At 39.5% G+C, this 16,395-nt stretch overlaps 1 protein-coding gene across 1 annotated transcript; it reads left to right on the forward strand.

Moving 5' to 3' along the window:
* Nucleotides 1–3,191: 3,191 nt before the first annotated feature.
* lost (methenyltetrahydrofolate synthase domain-containing protein lost) lies at nucleotides 3,192–15,890 on the forward strand. The gene is made up of 11 exons (XM_074107567.1): nucleotides 3,192–3,196; nucleotides 4,177–4,337; nucleotides 4,986–5,161; nucleotides 6,560–6,634; nucleotides 7,589–7,704; nucleotides 9,350–9,467; nucleotides 10,079–10,240; nucleotides 11,413–11,502; nucleotides 11,866–11,916; nucleotides 13,355–13,555; nucleotides 13,914–15,890. Exons 1-11 carry the CDS (start codon nucleotides 3,192–3,194, stop codon nucleotides 13,920–13,922), a joined length of 1,164 nt encoding a protein of 387 aa, XP_073963668.1. The 3' UTR covers nucleotides 13,923–15,890.
* Nucleotides 15,891–16,395: the final 505 nt, after the last annotated feature.

Below are 16,395 nucleotides of genomic sequence, written 5' to 3' on the forward strand. Positions count from 1 at the left end.
CAATAAATTTGCTAAACCAATAGGTAAGTAAAAGACTGATAAACACAGACTGCAAGTATGTGGTGAGGTTATAGACTAATAAGTTCCTGTTAAAAAAATAATTTTGAATAAAAGCTTTTTTTTGCTGACTGTACTCGTACTTTTTGTTGACTGTACTTGTAATGTCATCTAAATTGCATATTTGTATCAAATTTCAAGTCGACGCCATTAACCGTCGAAGAGTTCCGTCCTGCGGAGGCGACCTTGGCCGGACCACTAAGATGTCACTACCAAATTATTGTATTGTCACCAAGTTTACATAAGTATGCCAAATTTCAAGTCAATCGGACCACTGAAAGTGGGTCAAATTTAGCTTCCAAGATTTTGACCCAAATAATAAATAAATAAACAAACAGGGCAAGCTAAAGAAAAGCTTGTAATAAAAAAACAGTTTTATAAAATTGTACAATAATATAAAATTAAACTTTAAACATAACGCACCACTCATCGCAACGCCAATAGCGTTTTCAGTGGGCGCCGCGATTGTTTTCCTCATCTATAATATAAAAGTGAACCGCCAGAACGGTAAAAAAAAACGAGACAGAGCAGGATGGCGCTCTACAACACCATTTTGACACGTTTCTCCCAAACAACGCATTATTTCTCTGGAATTTCAAAGCAATTAGATTCTTGACCTTGGGAATCGCGAAAATCTTGAGAAATATGATATTGGATGTGTACATTTTGTATGTTAAGCAAAATAAAATCACAAGTTCGATATTTCGAGCCAAAAACGAGCGATCTATTATCTATGCCAGTGTTGATATTCAGGGATAAAATCTATTCATTATCCTGCATTGCAGTCTGTAAAGCTCTTTAACTCATTCATTGCCGCGCGCCAGATTACGTACTTTGCTGTGATGCCGACGCTTCTGCAGAACAAGCGGCATCCAGGGAAAGCTAAATTAGACGCCCATCGGCGTTTTCGGCACTCCAGTATCCAGTTGCAGATTTGTAAATATGCATAAGAAACAGTGTTCGTAAACCTTTTGTGATTTTTTATTATCACTGTTTTTGTACAAAAGTAATGAATAATGTATTTTGTCGGAAAAGTTCGTATTTAGGTATCTTGATACGATGAAAAAACATTATTCACTAGATCTATAAGCAGGTGACTGACTATCCTACTAATCCTACTTATTATATTATAATTATAAATGCGAAAGTTTTGTGTGTGTGTGTGTGTATGTTTGTTACTCCTTCACGCTAAAATGGCTGTACGGATTTAGATGAAATTTGGTACGTAGATAGCTGGATATCAGGAATACCACATAGGCTACTTTTTATCTCGATATTCCCACCGGATAGGGATAAAATCTGGAAATAACCGCTGGGCTTAGTCATGAAATTTGGTATGTAGATAGCTGGATGTCTGAAATGACACATAAGCTACTTTTATTCCAATATTCCCACGGAATAGTTGTTCTTAATACAACACCTCAATGAAGATTACGATATAAATTTTGGGATTTCCCACGGGAATTTTGTAAAATCCCGAAATTTCAGTTGTAACTACCAGATCGAATAGTTTACGCGTGCGAAGCCGTGGGTAAACTCTAGTAACTAATAATATTGTAAATAAATCCTTAAACCGAGGTAAGATTGATTATAACAAAATGTTCATTATCAGTCGGAATGGCTGATAGCGTGGCATCCGATTACGTTTGACCCGGCCGCTAATCTCCGAGATAACCCAAAGTCACCGCGTGCGCCGCCGACTCCCGGGCCCTATACTACGGAGTGCACAATTCGAACTTCGTATCTTGCCGTCCCGCTGACGCTTATATTATTTAATACTAGAGTAAGAGGGACGGTACGATACGAACTTCAATTTTCGAATATCGTAGTAGCCTTCCAGCTTCGTGATACCAATGTTTACCATCAACTTGTTATTCTGTGTCAATGTCGTTGGCGCGTCAAGCTTCTTATACAGGGTGTTTGGCCGTCAGATGTGTGGGTTTTTAAGGGATGATAGTTAACGTAAGACGTGAGTTATCCGGGTCAATATATTTAATATGAGTGAGTTTCACGGTAGTTTCATGTTCAAAAGATGATAGTTAAGGTTTCTGAACATTTTTGACCACATTTACTATTATGTTAAGTTTCACGGTTTTTCAGATATTGTAATTGTTTTTTTGAAAAATCACTCCGTTTGCCAGTTTATTTTATTTAACACCCTGTTTAGCCTGTATTGAATTAAGTTTTAGTGTTTTGCCTTCGCAATACCTTGGTTCTTCAAAATAAATTCAAATAATTGCCCACTACTGCTAGACTGATCAAAAAAACCTATTTAGACATGACGATAAAAAAAACCATTTGTAAAGGTTACTTGTAGTAATCTGTAATGAGATTTCGAATTGTAGTTTACTACACCCTACTAGTGTACCGTAGGTACAGCCCTTATAATATAGAGATGCTGAGATATAATATAGATAAGAGATGCTGATTTTTTTTTGTTGGTCTGGCGCTGCGAACAGCGTAGTCAGCGTTATCGGCAATTTTTGAAAAAATATTACTTTTTCTTTTACAAATATATATTTTGTGTGACAAATTATTGTGATGCTGTCGCGATTTATTCGGACAAAACAAACAGAGACGGCATCACATTAATTTCTGCCGCATAAAATTTATCAATGTGTGGAGAAACAAGCCCTGGAGATCGCAACTTTAAGCGGCAATTACACTGCGTCGTTCACCTAATGTGGTCGCCGAATTTGTTTCAAACTACTTCGGCGAACGAACGTCGTCTTTACATTAGTCTGTCGTCTACTGCGGCGGCCATATTAAGGCGGTGGCAGCTGTCGCTCGCCGAATGCGGCCGACTACCGTGTTCTTTACACTTTTGCGGTCGCCGCATGCAGAATGCGGCGAACCACTCAGTGTAATTGCCGCTTTATCGAAATGTACGGTTACGTATTTGAATATCGAAAGTTAAAATATCGACTGTATCGAAATATCGAAAATTAAAATAACGAAAGTTTATATTGTCGAATGGTTAGATAACCTACGTCCAATATATCGAAAATATATTAATCTATAAAAGTGACATCGAAAGTTATAAATATCGAAGTACAGAGTATCGAATATCCTATGTATGAACTATCGCGTGACAGGGTCGACGGAGCTCCGCGCGGAGCTCCTATTCCTCTCAGATGAGGTGCTTCGCGCCTTGACGTAATACTAACCTAACCTAACCAATTGAACATGAATTACCAAAAATATTTGGTTCGGGTAGGTTAGAACTGTGACCACAACAACGCACATGTGACTTAGCACTATAATATGTAAAATATGTTTGAAAGTAAAGTAAATACCCATTATGCGTCTAAGATTCCTACCGCAGCGAATAAAATAGCTGATGATCTTGAAATGGCTGAACCGATTTTGATAAAACGTGTCTAAGCACCATCGCTAGAAAACCTGCTTTGAAATAATAATAAAAAAACATTAAAATCGGTCCACCCGTTTAAGAGCTACGGTGCCACAGACATACACACACACAGACTCACAGACACACATAGCGGTCAAACTTATAACACCCCTCTTTTTGCATCGGGGGTTAAAAATAAATGCTATTAAGAGAAAGGAGCAGTAAATAAAGCAGATTTGTATGTACGATATTTTAATTTTCGACATTCAAATATGTTGACATTTACAACTTAGATATATTGGCTATCGATATTTTTACTCATTCGATATTTTAATCAATCGACATTTCAATCTTAGACATTTTGACCATAGGTATAACAACTTTCGCTATTGTGATACAATAGATATTTTAATTTACGATATTTTGAACATCGACATTTTACCCGTACGTATTTAAAATTTTCGATATTCAAATATGTAACCTAATATACACTTGCACTAATGCTCTGATCGCACGCCAGCGGGAACTATACAATTTTATGAGACACCGTCTGCATAGAATTCGCTTATCGCTATCCTGCGGGTACTATGCATTTTGGATAAAAAGTAACCTATGTCCTTTCTCGGGACTCCCAACTATCTCCACACCCAGTTTCGTTTAAATCTGTTCAGCGGTTTAGACGTGAAGACAGCCCAAATTTCACATGTGAACTTGTCTAATTCAGAGGTTTAAATTTAACACATTTAAATCTCCATTTTCTTTCACAGAGTAATATGCCTGGAGCAAAAGAAGACCCTTTACGTGCCCGTGCCCCGTCTACAGACCGGCTTTCTCAACCGCCTGGACTTGCCAGAGGGAGAGAACGAACCCGCTGCCATCAGGAAGGCAGTGTCAAGGAATGGCATGGAGACTTTTGGCAAACCCATTGGTAAGTAATACATAAACTTGACGTTTATTTTTGATGTATTAAAGCAAAACTCCTCAAAATTTATTGATTCAAAACACCTTTAGTCTGTTCGCTGACAGTTGATACATTATAGTAGCAGGAATTTTACTTTAGGTATATTTTATTTTATAACACAAGTATTTTAGGGAGATTTTTTACCTAAAAACCAGCACCAATATCTGACACAACAAGCGTGCATAAATATCTGATACGACTCTATTTCTAGGGCCGGAAGGACGTGTCAGATATTTTGCACGCTCCGCTGAGGCCTATGAAATCTATTTGATATCTTAAAAATGGTTACAGTTTTCGCGAGTATTTGTCATTTTTGGGCTAACAATAACCAAAAACCTAAATTAGGTGCTGTTATTTTGATAAAGTAGGAGCAAAATATAAAACTAATTTTATTTTATACTAATTTTTCACTTTAAAATTGGCTTAAAATTGAAGTGTTTTTTTTTTTCTCTACAATATCACAATATCGTTTTTTTTTGTCTCTACAATATCGTTTTTTTTTGTCTTAAATGTTATTTTAACTGGTGGTTTTTAAATACTAGTTAAAAAAAAGATTATAGTACCATTAACTATTTATTATGAAGCATTAAACGAACTCTTATGTTTACCTTCTAGGCATCGAAGATTCCGTCTCTCTGGACCTGGTGGTGATGGGTTCAGTGGCCGTCTCCAAGGAGGGATATCGCATCGGCAAGGGGCGAGGCTACGGCGACCTCGAGTTCGGTCTCATCATGCACATGAAAGCTGTCAAGCCCAGTACAGTGGTGGTGACCACTGTACACGACTGCCAGGTGATTACCAGTTATACTTTCTCTCTCAGGCTCAGCTTCACTGGTCGATACGGCAGATTTCCATAACACATGCCATCGATCAATGAAACTGAGCCTTTACTAGTTTGCCGCGGCTTCGCTTGTGTGAGCCATTACATTCGACAGATTGTATTTTACTTTTCCATTCTCAAAAATGTACGTACATTTTACATTTTCGTTGCATGAAGAATACTTGTGTTACAATTTAGGTCTCTAAGCTAGGGTTTGATTTTGAGATTTTACACGTTTAAATTCCATTCTCGTGGGATGATCGCGATAAAAAGTAGCTTATGTTATTCCAGAGCGAACCTTTACTGAAAGTTGTGCTAAATGCAAAACGAATGCGAACAAAATTAATAAAATTGTGCATGACTGATCATCATCAAATACTCAATTCCATTCTTCGTCTAAAACCATAAGACGATTCTAACAAGCCGAAACACTGCTAGGTCAGGTTAGGTTGCGACTCCATCATCAGATCAGCTCGGTGGTACAGTCAAGTGCAAAAATATCGACTCGGTCAAAGTTACAAGAATATGTATACACGACCTTAATGTTAAGTGCATAAAGTCGTGTATACATATTTCTGTATCTTTGGCCGTGTCGATATCTTTGCACTTGACTACCATATTCTTTATCGACATCTACGTATAGACTGCATGTTTCTTACATCAAAACGGCGCACAAAATTTGTTCACAGCGCGGATTTGTGAACCTTTCACTATAGTTTGTTGACGTCCGTGACAGGGGTTGTGTCAAATTAATATTGATGATTGATGCGCCGCGCGTTTTGTTCCAAACAGCCAGTCTAGTGCCATAAGGTACATAGATGACAATGATATTATTGCATTGTCATTGGTCCTTGATAAGTGTGCAAAGTTTCTAATTATGCTACAAAAGTTGCAGTGAATAAATATAAATATGAAGTCCGAAGTTCGCAGTAGAGAGTGCTAACAGTTAGTGCCCACTCTCACATTAGGTCCCTTAGTCCTGTTTTACGATCCCCACGAGAAGAGATAGGTCTATCCGATTCTAAAATCGGGCACAGCTCGGTCAAGTTCAACTAGATACATAATACTTGGAGTCATAATAGTTTTGCTGTGAAAAACGTAATTATGCAGGGTTCGAGGTAATAAATAATTAGATTAACTGAGTATGTATGTTATAACATTGCGTGTGTAATATGAGACTTATACCCGAACGCTTGCAACCGCGCTGCGTGTATTGAATTTTAGTAGAGATTTATTTTGGTTCATATTAAGATCCTAGGTAGTACAGTAAAACCATTTGCATAAAATTTCGCCTGTTGTGGGATTCTGTGCCGAAAAAATCCGTACCTACTTTGCGGTCTTTAATATTTATGCTGCATTATTTTTATAGGTGTTCGATACACTACCAGCGGAACTGTTCGGGCCCCATGACGTGCCCATTGACATCATCGTCACACCGACACAGGTAAACATCTTTCTTCCAATCAGCAAGAGGCCCAATGGCAGTTTTAAAGAGTTTATTGCACAAACTCCGCAACGTCTTTTCGCTCGAAATTCCTCAGTGCGTTAAGACGAAAGTCTTCAACCAGTGTGTGTTGCCAGTGGTTTCCCTATGGGATCGAATCAAACGAGAAGAAGAAGATACGTACGTTGAAGAGCGATATAGCTAAGCGAATTACATATAGCACGGAGAGTAGATGGCCGTTGGGACCGAAAAGTTCTCGAATGGAGACCGCAGACTGGCAAGCGCAGTAGGACGTCCACCAACGAGATGGACGGATAACCTTTGGCCTTATTGTATGGAATGTGGCTACTTGGAATCACAATCGTATTCACCGTTTCTTTCCGTCACACGGTTTAAGACGAGGGTAGAAAGAGATGGCGAATGCAATCGCAAACGTCAGTGCGTTAGACAATACGAGGCCTGCTTGAAGCCGGCTGGTTCACGGTCACGGTCGATGCAGGCCGCTTCGAACCGAAGCAACTGGAGCTTTATGGGGGAAGTCTTATGTCTAACAATACGGTATTTGACTATTTATTTGTTTTTTTTTTTATAAATTAAAACTTCACAATGCCTGTTATCGAATAGAGAAACAATTTTTATGCTACCTTTACAAATAACAAAGTTATAAAGGTTTGAGAGTCGAGATTAGACAAAGAAATACATACTTTCATGTGACGTCACACGCAAGTAACGCCGTACTTGCTGCATAGAGATAGAGACAGCTATATAGATTTTTCAAAATTTATTATTGTTATAAATCCAATTTTCAGCCGATTTAAGTTTTCTCTTCGCTAAACACTGCCTATGTTGTGTCAGACATGGCAAATTCAGGAGTTGTCAAATACCGTATAGAAATCCTACCTACTTCTGATATGATGATGATAATATTGGTAATAACGAAGTACTGTTGCGCAGGTGATAGAGACACAGCGCATGAGTCAGCGGCCCCCGGGCATCATCTGGCATCTGCTGTCCAACCGGCGGCTGCTGCTTATGCCGGTGCTGGGACAGCTGCGGGAGATCGAGATGCTGTGAGTATATTGAGTCTTGTTAAGACTTTATTTGCTGAAAATATTATACCAGGGTTTCCCAAACTTATTTGTAATGTGTCGCCCTTGAGACTGCCATTTTTTTACGACGCCCCTCCACCTAGCCCCCAAAAATAGGTACTTACCAATTTTATTACAGTCGAGTTCATAAATTTGTGAGCAAAAATTTTATCATAAATATCTAAACACGCTTCTACGCCGTTAACAATAGTCGTCTCAGATATTTTTGATCACAAATTTATATACTCGACTGTACTAGCATAGTAACAGGTTATCGCAAAAACATATAATTTTTGTTCGAAAATAATAACGAAATCAAAACATAGCATAAAAATAAAAATAGATTGACATGCGACGCCTCTGTGACAATGCCGCGATGTCCCAGGGCGTCGCGACGCAGTTTGGGAAGCCCTGCATTATACTATACGATATAATAACTTTTACACATAAGCAGTACAGAAAACACAGGTATATAGAGATTTTCCACGTAAACGGCCGTTAATTACGATAGACAGAAGTAAGGAATAGATTTTAGCTGATGGTGCAATTTACAGCAGATTAGAAGCAATATCAAAAATACATAAAATTAACCATACATACAATACACATACACAACAATTCTAAATAAACTAACTATAAAATTCATACGGAAGATGACATAGTTGTCATCAGAGAAAGAATTTAGTACATAATGTGTCAAGAGATCGGTCTGTACTGTGACACTTGGCTCCTCTAGCTGGTTCAATTATTATCTGTCGTTTTCCTCGTCTAAGTTTTTTTCGTCGTTTTTAAACGATCCCTTAAACCACATTAGGGTTGCTGAGGATTCCTCTCCCGCTTCCTCATAATGCGGAAGTTCCGCAATATTTCGAGTTCTTCAACCGTTACCGAAGAGAACCGTTACCGCATCCTAATAAATAAAAATAAAAAGATCCTCTTCCGCTATCGCTTCCTCAAAATTTAAGAGGAGGACTGGTTTTGATGAAATTTTTTGAGTGTGTTCAAGGGGATTCGAGAATGGTTTAGATAGATTCACAATTTGGTCCACAGGAAAATGATCTTTTAATTAATTTTTGTGTGTGTACGTACAGGACAACGTCTGTCGGGTCCGATAGTATTTATATATTTCATATCACCCTCTTCCTCATCCGCTTCGTCATCCGCATCTCTAAATTTGTGCTTGACACTTCCTGTTCCTCCTCCACTTCCTCAACAACCCTAAACCAGCGAAGGTTTCGTTAGGTTAGAGGTATTGTTTGTTTATTTATACTGTTTATTGTACAAAAAAGAAAAACAAAAAGGTTACAAGAAGACCAGCGCCGTTCGCAAGACCGGCAGATTGCTGATTTGGGACCATTTCGTGGCATACATAAATGCGCATATATTAACGCGCACATATTAACGCATTCGTTAAGCATTTGTTTTTTTCGTGTTTTCATTCACTTCAGCTAAACAGTCAAATACATTAATATATCGACCTTATCGTTAGTGGCATAAAGGTGTATATATTTTTGGCGTGTTGGTAACGTACATAATATTGATGCCCTTGACTGTATTTAAAGAGGGCTCGCGTCTTTAGTTGGCGTGACATCCTATTTGTGTTGTAAGTTGTGTGGTGGCGTTGCAGGGCGGGACGCGCGTGCACGCTGCAAGAGGTCGACACGGATGTAGAGGAGCGCACGGCGCAGCGCCCGCGCAGGCTGCGCCGCCGCACGCGCTCCCACAAGAGCCAGAGCGAGGGAGAGGTAACAACTACCTAAATAACGTTTTAACTACTTAAATATTATTAGTTACTAAGGGGCTGTTTCACCATCCATTGATTAGTGTTAAGTGACGGTTAAATGTGACGCCGTCTCTGTCTATTCGAACAAAACAAATAGAGACAGCATCACATTTAACCGTCACTTAACACTAATCAATGGATGGTGAAACAGCCCCTAAATATTATTAAATTATTATTAAAATGAAAAAATAAATAAATATCACGGTACAATTCACACCAATTGACCTAGTCCCAAAGTAAGCTTAGCAAAGCTTGTGTTATGGGTACTAAACAACGGTACGGTGGTACGGTGGGTATTATTGTGGCACGGATTTCCTATCGCGGGCTCATGGGGACCAGAGGCCTTACGCCTACCCTTAAATTGATAGTGTACACCACAGTGATTCAAGACTATCTTTTTGTATTTTTTTCAATGTAGAATTTTTCGGGCTATTAGGTACCAACGAGGCTTGACCACCTGTCGACAACGAGTGGACGCTGAAAGTCGAGGTGGTGCTGGTCGGGTGCCGGGTGGCTCTAATGAGCTGTGACCTTTATTGTCTAACACACTCATCGCTCATGTCTATATCTCAGGGTGGCAACACGACGGAAGGCGAAGAAGGCAAAGGTTCCCGCGTGCGACGCAACACGAGACGCCGCAACAGTGCCAAGTCTGCTGGCAAGGAGAACAAGGACGGCGAACAGAAGCCGCGCCGCCCCAAGAAGCAGCGGCCCATCATTGACTTCTCCGTCAAGGTATACCGTCGTTCATCTCCTGTAGTTTCGCCACTTCTTGCACAGTAGACCTAAATTTGCGGGTTAGGAGAACAAGTGCTTTATGGTTATTCCGAATGATCGATTGAGTTGCAACTACTGACGAGAGACTACCGAGGCTACAGACTATAGCTGGCGTGTGTTAGCCGTATCGCAAACTAAGCAATCCTGTGTCGCACACAGGCGCGCTCGCAACTTCTTCATCCAAGTACGTCGTTAATCTTCTGTAGACTCATTTCATTACTCATTGCGCTGTTGTGCTAGCAAGAAGAACAAAGACTAATTAGAAGCGATAGCGTCCCGACATTGTTTTCTTCGTCAAGGTTCATCTTTCATCTCCTGTAGTCCCATCACTCGTTGCCGAAAGCCACTCAGTCTGCGAAGTATGCCTATAACAGGATCTAACCTACAAAGCGTCCAAACACAACAAATATACAGCAACAGCGCGCCCCAAGAAGCAAAAAAGAATAACACCATGACATATTCAGTTTCATATATTGAGAATGGAGACTGTGAATTGGCAAGCGCAGCGTAGGACGTCCACCAACAAAATGGACGGATGACCTCGTTAAGGCCACGGGTTCACGGTGGATGCCGGCCGCTTCATACCAAAGCAACTGGGAGGCCTATGATCATCAGTGGATATCCTACGGCTGATATGAAGATTTATGTAGTTTTGTAACAAATGTTTTCTCAAACATGACATAAAATATTGACGTTGTGTTACAAATAATAGGCCGGGAACTATCGCGCTGCAGGCGCTGCGGCTCGGCTGCCGGTGCGCGGTCACTCTAGCGGCCTGCAAAGAGATTTCATACAACTTTCCCGGCCGCTGGCCGGCAATGCGAACCGTCTTTTGTTTCAACGTGCGCTCTGCGGCACGGCCTACGCCAGCACCACCACCACCAGCCAGCCAGCGCGACACGCGCGCACACAACAGGGTGACAATACCAGCGTCCCGCTAGCTTGATTTCTTATTTTTTTATTTTATTTCATGTCATGTTTGAGAAAAGCACTATACAAGCCTCTGCCAGAACGTGGGGTTGCCGGCCTCGCATCCCTATCCGGCCTCGCTATGACGGCCCTCTTATATCTGCTTGGCCGGCAACCCCCTACTTCCCGACCTCTACAGTAATGTACTATTTTGTTGCCAGATTTCCAACATCAGCCCCAACACGCGAGTCCGTGATCTAAAACAAGCGCTGTCCGAACGCGGCGTCAAGCCTCAAATCATGGTTTGGAAGGTAACTGTGCACAAAGCGATTTAAAAAAATATCTGGGATATTTCACAAGGTAGCCTAAGTTACAAAACCCTGTGTTTCTGATTTAAACAGAGGTTCTCAACAGAGGTTTTTCCGAACCGGTGGTAGATTTTTTTGACATTCATAAGTGCTTGTTATAGCCTAAATTGAATAAATATATTTTGACTTTGACTTTGAAAATAATATTGGATACTTAAGGAAATTAATAAGAAGTCACCAGTGTTTTTTTTTTACAAAATAATATATTTGAAATAAAAATACACTAAAGTTATGACAGTAAGTTATAAAAAGGTTTGAGTTTTATTTTTCATCAATGAGTTTCAAGTAAAAATCTTTATTTTTCAGGGTTTCCGTGGATACTGCTATTTACATTTCTTCAAACCTGGACCACAAAAGGTAAATCAAAGGCTGATATTAACTTTCATATTAAAATTATAGTTTTCTTAAGTGTGTTCGTAAGAACGGCCGCGAAGTAAATTAGCGCTGAATTAAACCTTTAATTTATACCTTTGAACGTTTTCAATTAATTGAAACATTTCATTTTTTTTTAATAAAACACGTTGACCAATGTTGCGTTATCGAATATGACGAATCTCGCAGTTTTGTGCAAGATAATAAATAATTCGAAATAGATTTTATTCATGATCGAAGTACACCTTAGCCTTGACACCTTTAGGTAAACGTCCACTTGTCGGTATCGTACGCAACGGATCGTAGTATTCTTTGTATGGAAACTCATATAAGTGCGTCTACCTGTCCGCATCGTAAGCATCGCACATTTCGTACGATGCGGATAAGTGGACGCCTACCTTAAGTCCTACGCTAGCTGACGTAGCTTGCACGGAGCGGGTAGACGGCTATTGAAAAATAGTATGAGCAGCGCCAACTGCGCGCGTCGCGTGCGACGGACTTTAACTGCAACCGCGCCCGCTTCATGCACCCGCGCCAGCTAGCGTAGGCCCTTAGTGTTTCACATTATCCGATCCGATATCGGTAACGATACGATATCGGGGCAAGTAAAATGCATGAAATATGTACCTGTCTTTAACATGGTCCGGCCCGATATCGGATATTGGAGCAGACATCGATATGTTGGCGGCACTATCAGACGCCGGTGGGCTGTCGGACGATATATGTGTGCTATGCGTGTAACTAAATTGTCTCTGTGTGCGCAGAGCCCGATGCGTGGCGGCCATATCGAGCCGGCCGTATCGAAACGATTTTGTCGGAAATATGTGAAAACAGCACATGGTGTCGTCCATCGTCGTCCGATACCGATATCGGATCGGATAATGTGAAAACGCTCTTAGGCGTAGCTGGCGTGGTACTACGACCGCACACTACACCTTAGGTGTACAGTACCCGGCGATGAAGATAGCACATCGGTCTTCGGAAAAAGACAATTGGCTGTTCACGACAATTTCTGAACACTGGCAACCAAAAAGTATTTATTAACGTTTTATATCAAATAAATACTACAACTTTATGAACTTAATTAGTTTACGTTAAATCAATGACATGTAAACTTCGGATATATATATTGAGCTGTTGCAACTACTAGAAAAAGGATAGTTCCCTCTTTTTCCTAAAGATGCCATCGTACAATTTAATGTTTTGGGGGGTTTTAACAACTCTTTATTATATATTTTCATGTAAATGCGTCCGTAATCTATGGCACCTGTACAACGACTGACAAACGTCACATAAGTAGAGTGTGACAACGCGCTACGAAACCGAAATTAGCCGAGTCTCTTTCCAAAGACCGATGTGAAATCTTTAGGGCCAGGTACTGTACTTGGCGTTCAAAAGGTTAACTAAGAATATGAACCAACAGGGAGAAGGCGACAGCAGCGCGACCATTAACCTGGACAGCGTGATCAGCGCGCTCGCGGAGATGTCTGTCGGCGGCAGCGGCGGCGAGTCCCCGCGCGACGACAAGCCGCGCCTGTTGAGCGTGGAGCCCGCGCCGCCGCGCCAGCCGCGCGACGCTGTCGAAACGGCCGAGCCAGCCCAGGAGCCCGCGCCGCAGAAGGAGGTCAGTGCCTTTATAACAGGGAGAGCGTGATCAGCACGCTCGCTCCGCCGGCGGCATCATAAATCTGCATCACTCTGCCAGTGGATTGAGCATTTACTGCCAGGTGAAATATTACTAGATAGTATCATGAGGTCCGATTGACGTTTGTCTTGCTTGAGATTGTCTCATTTAGTTTTCTAATCCCAAAAGATAACTATCAAACGGAGCTCACGAAACTAACACCAAGCCTGCCTGAAAAACCCTCGTTACAGAGAAAAGAGACATTAAATCTTCTTTGGACGGACAACCTATCCCTTTCTACTTGCTTACTCTCCTGCCTCTAGAAAACAAAACATTAACCATGTCTTTTTTATTCCAGGTCCATTGATTCGCAACGACACCTTCAATCGACGTGAAATTTGATTCGATATTTTGTAAATGATTACCCCTTTTTAATTTCTGAACACTTGCTTTGTCGCACACGGGACTGGCTGACGACACTCTTGTCGCATTCCGACACTAATTTAGCGTTAAGGTTTATTTTTTCTTTGTGCTGGTCCACGAATGTTTGCATTGTTTTGCGTATGTGTCGTATTACCAGTAATTTGTGACTAACGGTTCCCGACCAACTTGGAGCGAGCGTTTGGCTTGTACCATAATGATCTCAGTTTTGCCTACCTATCTGTGAATGTTCCACCGAGCCAACTGACTAGTGACTCACAATTCCAAGTGAACTGATTGAAGTTACCATGTAAACGTTCTATGGTGGATCAGAAAACAAACGGTTCTATTATACTTACCTTTAGTCTTTGACGTTATGGCGATGGACGAATATTATGTCTGTTTATGACGAATTTTCGCTAAGAACTCTGAAAACACTGAATAAAGTGGTTTAATATTATTTACAAGTCTCACTGGTCAACTAGTGCAAAAAACGACTAATATCAAAAACCATCCTTTAACGTCACGCAAGCGTAAAAGTAAATATTTCTGTATCTAATTTGATCATTGTGAAAAACTTGTAACTGTCCTTTATTAATTTCCATTTGCCGGAAAAAGAAATGTCCACAGATAAAAAAATACACTGCTTTTTAGCTGCTTCTTTGACACCTGGTTTTTTGATCATAAAAAAGTATAGAAGCCAAATTTTGAAGAACAGGGTCTAACTAGAGTCTATTCGTCAGTTTCATTACATATTTTATCAGTATACAATAGTTTAACCGCTGCTGGTAGAATGGGATCATAATGGATAAAGCTGAGCGCGAATCTGCCGGTATGCAATCATACTTGTTAACCAGAATAGGCGATGGTTCGATTTTAGTTTTGTCCGATTCGAACGAGAGTTCGCTCGATGGTTTTTTGTTTTTCTCATTTGCATCGGACCGGCACGGGTCAGAGAGAGTGAGCTTTATTAAAAACTTAACAAAAATATATCTTTACGAATGTTTTGTTTTTCTAGTCTAACGTTAGATGTAATTTTAAAGCCGTGAATCTTCGAATGCTTTGTTTACCCACGTTTTTTCAATATTATTTTAAGCATTCTTCCATTAATTAATACAAGAAAGAAGCTATATTTTAGTATAATATAGAAGAAAACAGATTAAAACATATTTTTAATATTTAAGGTGCTTTTTAAGAGCGGAGCCCCAAGTTAGGAATTAGTTTGAAAGGATTTGATTAGTGTTAAGCGTATTTATTTTAAATTGAAAGTCTGGGGCCCTGCTCGCATAGTTTATATGTGCCAACTGAGTGCATAGATATGGATGATGCAGTGCTAACTTCTGTTTGTATCGGACGGTTGACATTTAGAACTAATTTAACATATCGATGGATGTAAGTTGGTATATATTATAAACTCCTATGGTAGCAAGTCGATGTTACTTTTTCAGTATTAGGTTATACATAATTTAAGACTTGAAAGCAATGTATAATTGACATAATAGGATACGTTTAAACTGTCTATTTAGCGTTGCGCGGGCACTGCCCGCGAATATTGGTCTCTTATAGCATAAAAATAAAGATATATTTTCTATAGAAAGACCGAATATGTATGGTGTATTTTTCGAAATTTTTAGTTAACTCGGTCAGCATAAAATACATTTATATGATAAATGATAAGAATTTTTCAGGTTTTATTTGATGTGTTCATCACTCGCATAATATATTGTGGCAGCTAAAATTGCCACGGCACCTTCAATACATTTTAAGCACTTTAAAATATATTTAAAATATATGTATATAACTTGTTAATGTACTATTTTTTAGTTTATTTTGTAAAACTTATAACGTTGGTAGCAAGCATGGATGAGCTTTTTTTTGTTTTGTATTTTTTTTTAATAAATTTATTAAACACTTATTTTGGTTGTTATTTTTGAACAATTTTGAAGGTATGTTAGGTTCTTTTATATTATTAACTTTGTGATTTACCTATGTAACTTAGAAATTTGGAGTTTTAGAAAGTAAAGGGCCGAATTAAACAGTATTTTTCTAGATTTCTCGTTCATTTCATTGTCCTTAAAAATGCTGCACACGTAAGTGTAAATGACAGCCGAAGGATACTTTGATTATTACTTGTCAATTTATTTTGCTGTACAGTCAACAGCAAAGATATCGACACGGTCAAAGTTACTAAAATATGTATACACGACTTAATGTACTTCGCAAAATTTTTGTTAGTAAGTTAACAGTCTGAATTTAGTTTATTAAGATACAGAAATACCTTAACCTCCTTTAAAAAAAAGCCTGGCTGGGCCGGTAACACACTGTAAATGTAATTATACCAAATTTCAAATTAATCTGACCACTGAAAGTGGACTAAAATGCTAAAATTGACTTCCAAGATGTAGTAAACAACGAGGCAA

The sequence above is a fragment of the Choristoneura fumiferana genome, chromosome 25 (assembly GCF_025370935.1).
Source record: "Choristoneura fumiferana chromosome 25, NRCan_CFum_1, whole genome shotgun sequence".
NCBI lineage: Eukaryota > Metazoa > Arthropoda > Insecta > Lepidoptera > Tortricidae > Choristoneura > Choristoneura fumiferana.